Below are 4,651 nucleotides of genomic sequence, written 5' to 3'. Positions count from 1 at the left end.
TGTCACACCCCAGTTTTTTTTTTTTTTTTTTTTTTTTTTCTTTTTAGTGGGGTGGTTTCATTTAAAATCTAGTATAAAATAGTGCAACTTAACACCAGTAAATTTGGAACAGAGAGAAAACTATTGGTCGGTTTGTTTTATTAATCATAATTGTGTATAGTATAATTACAAGCGACTCTTTGTCGTATCTGATGGCGTTACTATAACGCAGAACCCTTTCCGAAACTGATTTATGATTTGTTTGACCTGTTAATGAAATTTTAACTTCATAAGCAAGAAAGGAAAAAATTAATAATTATTTGTAATACATTTTTATGCAGGCATTCCCTGATACTTCAAGGGTTCTCTAAGACGGAAAAAGTTAGGGAACACTACCTTAACCCTTCAGCATTTAAAACAGCCACATCCGGTTGAAAAATTTCTATTTTTATGCTCACACTAGCCATATCTGGCCTTTCACACCTATCCTACAATGTCATTCTAAAACTATACAGTCACATCGTAAAATCTCGAAGGTACCAGATAATGATTAATTCAAAATAATGTGACTGCTAAAGGGTTAGTTAAGATAACAGTCTAATTTGATCCAGTATGTTGCTATTTTAAAGAGATAGGAACTTTTGTTGTTTTTCAAGTGGTGTTTTATTTATTTTTTTTTTCTTCTAGGACATGGAAAAGTGGGCGAAAACATTGAACGCTCAAAAAGAAGCCATCAAAGAAGGTTTTAAGAAGACAAATGTAAATATCATTGGTCCCGTTATTCCTATGAAACGGGTGATTGAAGAACGTGAGTCTGCAACTGCTGACGCTGGCTATGCAATCCTTGAGAAAACGGTAAGCACACTGGTTTCAGATTTTCTAGTGTAGGCATCTTGTTTAGCTCCAGCTTGACTTGAATCAAGCAGGCCCACAAGTTGCTAAGAAATTAAAAGGAAATTTCTTATATGTTTTTATCCAACATGTACAATTTTGTGATTCCAATTAGGAACTGGAATATATGTGATGGTGAATAAGCACCATCATGATATCAAAGAATTTTTCCAACTTCCTGTTTTGTGTTATATGTGTGTGTGTGTGTGTGTGTATCATTATCATCACTATCATTTAACATCCATCTTCCATGCATGCATAGGTGGGCTGGTTCACAGGAGCCGGCCAGGTAGAAAAATTACCCCAAGCTGCTGTATCTGTTTTGGCAGGGTTTTTACAGCTGGTTGCCCTTCCTTACACCAACCACTCTGCAGGGTAGGCTCGGTGCTTTTTATATGGCACTAGCACAGGCAAGGTTAGTTTTGGCATGGTTTTTACAGCTGGACGCCCTTCCAAATGCCAACCACTTTACAGTGTGGACTGGATGCTTTCTTTTGTGGCACCAGCACTGGCAGAGTCACCAAGTAACTTGCAAGACAAGGGATCTTTGAGAGAGGCAGGGGCATTTGAGGAAGGGAACTTGTGCCTGAGAATGAAAGGTTAGAGGGTGACAAAGACACAGAGGCAGAAACAGGTGTCTTGCTATAACGGAGGGGACATTGGAGGTGGTGACCCAGTATCAGATGATGAAAGGTTATTCGGGGGAGGATAAGGTGTATCCATCATCTTTTGGATGCACATTGTATCATCAGATCAGAATAGTGGCCAAGTCTAAATGTGTGTGCTGTAACATTTTCCATATTGCTTCTTTTCTGTCTTCATTCCAAGCTTAATCTCTTTTCTTTGATTATTGCAGAGTAGCGGCAGAGGTCTAGAAGACAAGCGGTTAATGCCTCCACCTTGTCCAATGGTAAGTTCCTGTTGTAAACATCCTTCTTCTTCTGCCTGCAGAGTGTTGACTGCCAAATTGTAAAGCAGATTGTAATTTCCTTCTGCTTCTGGTATTTGGTTCTAGAAATACATCACTTTTCTCTCTCTCATGCCAGCTTGGAATACAGATAATGAATTATGATGTGTCTGTGTATGTTGTGTATACCTTTAAAATTATTTCGCAATGTGTCCATTACTTCACCACCTTCAGGTTCATTTCCACTGCTTGGCACTTTTGGCAAGTGTCTTCTGTAGCCCTAGGTCAATCAAAGCCTTGTGAGTAGATATAGTAGATCAAAACCAAAAGAAATCCATCTTGACATCACATGATAGTAGTAGTATAAAAGAAGTGAAATGGAACCAGTGTGTGTGTGTTTATTGTTGGCATGATGACCCTCCCAAGATACTACAAAATGTGTTTTAAAACCTGATTTTACATCAAGAATCTTGCAGACTAAATACAAGAGAAAAAAAATAAAATAAACTAAGTTCAGTAAGTTTTCAAAATGTGTGTTTGATTGCTTTGTTGGTAAAGATTGGGTACTTATAAGCAGCATAATAACTGGCCTCAGATTAAGCATTTGCTTGAGTGAATCATTGATAATAAAGTGGGTAGGTACCACATTTACCTTCTCGTAGTAGACCTTGCTTGCAGTTTGCCGTCGATGTACTCTAACAGTTTTTCTTCTCCTCTTTCTTCAGACGCCTACTGAGAAGGCAGCCGCGGCAGCTGCAGCAGCTGCCGCTGCTACTGAGGCAGTAGCAGCCAACAATCCGGCCCTCGTGGCCTCATATGGAGGTGACAGTGATTCTGAGGACGAATCATTTGAGACAACGCCAGCACCTGGCAATACCCAACGAACTGGTGTCCTTGATGAGGCTAAGCTGACCGACTGGAACAAACTCGCTTGTTTGCTGTGCAAACGACAGTTTCCCAGCAAAGAGGCTCTCACAAGACACACGCAACTCTCTGATTTACACAAGGTAAGTTTTTTTTTTTTCCCCCATTTACCAAAGCATTTTTCTCTATTGTCGTTTCAGAAAATAATATATCAGCCCCATTGGTGCCAACCCACCTGACATCACCTCCAGTTCTGTGACTGATCCTGTTTCAATTATTAAAGCCTTCCCACCATAATTTTATGAAAGAACCATTCAAGTTCTATATGACTAATCTTAATAATATTTTCAAAGTTTAGCACAGGGCCAGCAAGGTTGGTGGGCGGGGTGTAGGTCAGTTACATCGACTGAAAGAAGCCCATCGTATATATACGTATGTGTGTTTGTCCCCACCACCATCACTCGACAACTGATGCTGGCATGTTTGCGTCTCTGTGACTTAGTGGTTTGGCAAAAGAGGCTGATAGAATAAGTACTAGGCTTAGAAAAAATAAGTCTCGGGGTCGATTTGTTTGACTAAAGGTGGTGCTCCAGCATGGCTGTAGTCAAAATAACTGAAACAAATGAAAGAATAAGGTATTAATATCTAACATTTTAACGTGAGATAGAATGGGGCTTAAACGAGCAACCTTCAGGAAAGAGACGCATATGAAAGTAGTCTTATGCATAATCATGCTTAATATCAAATCACAAACACACACACACACACAGTTATATGCAAGTAGAATTAGATGCACACATAAATATAAGCAGATATTGACGCATAGGTTACACATACACATAACCTTTCATTATGACGTACACACATCGGAAATCATATATATATGTACACATATACACCCATAAGGTTTACATTGCTTTTTATTTTCGTCTTTCATCGTTTAAAATACATGCCAGTCGAGGACCAGTGGTGATGATAACAGATGTGTCGTAGAGGTTACGGTTAAAATGACTTTGCTGCTTCTCCCTTCAGAATCTGTGGCCTTTATATGTGATGTCTATGGAATCATTACCGTTTTTTTTTTTTTCTTGACTGATAGCATTGTCTGTGTTTCGTTTTTATTACAGCAAAATCTTGAAGTGATGAGGAAAAAATATAGCTCTGGTGCAGTTGATGGGGATAAAAAAGGACCGGTAGGAAGGCTTTACTCTCTGATCTCTCCTTGTTTCGTGCATGTATGTATGTGTCCTAAATATATGTATGTATGCATACACATGTGTGTGTGTGTGTGTGTGTGTGTGTGAGTATATACATGTACATACATACATATGTATATATATATGTATGTATATGCATGTACTGTATACAGACACAAGTGTGTATATGTGCTCAATAAATTTTTTTTATGTATATTTCATAGGTTTACTTCTGTTTCCTTTTAAAAGTTACAAGGTATATTATATTGAAACTGTCAGTAGCGATTGGGCTATGGGCTGTGGCCTTGTTATGTTATGCACCACACAAACTTTAACTTTTTTTTACATTCATTCTTAACTAAACGGAGCACTTCAGATGCAGTGGTTTCTGAACGGGCAACTGCTAGGTTTGACTACAAATGTTACCATTAGACATAAAAAAATGCTTTATTACATATGTGATGATGTTGACAACGATGATGATGATGACGATCATGATGTTTGTCAGCTGCTGTTAACTGCTGCAACTGCATCGTTGCATTGCATACGTTAAGTATGTAAGTAGTCTGATAAAAACAAAAACAAAAAAAAACTGGAGCCTTTTTTTTTTTTACTCATTTTTTTTTTTTTCTGTTGCCTTCCCCCCACTCCCGACGCCGCCCTTCTCCTCCTTGGATTCCGTTCTAGCTCTCTCTCTATCTATGAGTGTTCTTACTTGCTATTGTTCCTCCCCAGTACCGTGACCGTGCTAAAGAGAGAAGGGAGAAATATGGAGCGCCATCCCCACCTGAGCCACGGCGCAAGTTTGAGGCGC

The 4,651-nt window shown here is 38.9% G+C and overlaps 1 protein-coding gene across 7 annotated transcripts in view; it reads left to right on the top strand.

Moving 5' to 3' along the window:
- Positions 1 to 4,651, top strand: part of LOC106868757 (RNA-binding protein 5) — a 30,272-nt gene that overhangs the window by 21,865 nt on the left and 3,756 nt on the right. For all 7 annotated transcript variants that reach the window (XR_008266711.1, XM_014914174.2, XM_052976415.1 and 4 more), the window contains 4 exons: positions 667 to 834; positions 1,727 to 1,780; positions 2,503 to 2,784; positions 3,769 to 3,834. Coding sequence is in view for 6 of the 7 variants with exons in the window: in XM_014914174.2 (XP_014769660.1) it covers positions 667 to 834; positions 1,727 to 1,780; positions 2,503 to 2,784; positions 3,769 to 3,834 (570 nt within the window). In the remaining variant the exon portion in view is untranslated. The remainder of the gene's footprint in view (positions 1 to 666; positions 835 to 1,726; positions 1,781 to 2,502; positions 2,785 to 3,768; positions 3,835 to 4,651) is intronic.

Source organism: Octopus bimaculoides, chromosome 24 (assembly GCF_001194135.2).
Source record: "Octopus bimaculoides isolate UCB-OBI-ISO-001 chromosome 24, ASM119413v2, whole genome shotgun sequence".
Lineage (NCBI taxonomy): Eukaryota > Metazoa > Mollusca > Cephalopoda > Octopoda > Octopodidae > Octopus > Octopus bimaculoides.
This window is presented reverse-complemented; position numbering and strand designations above follow the sequence as displayed.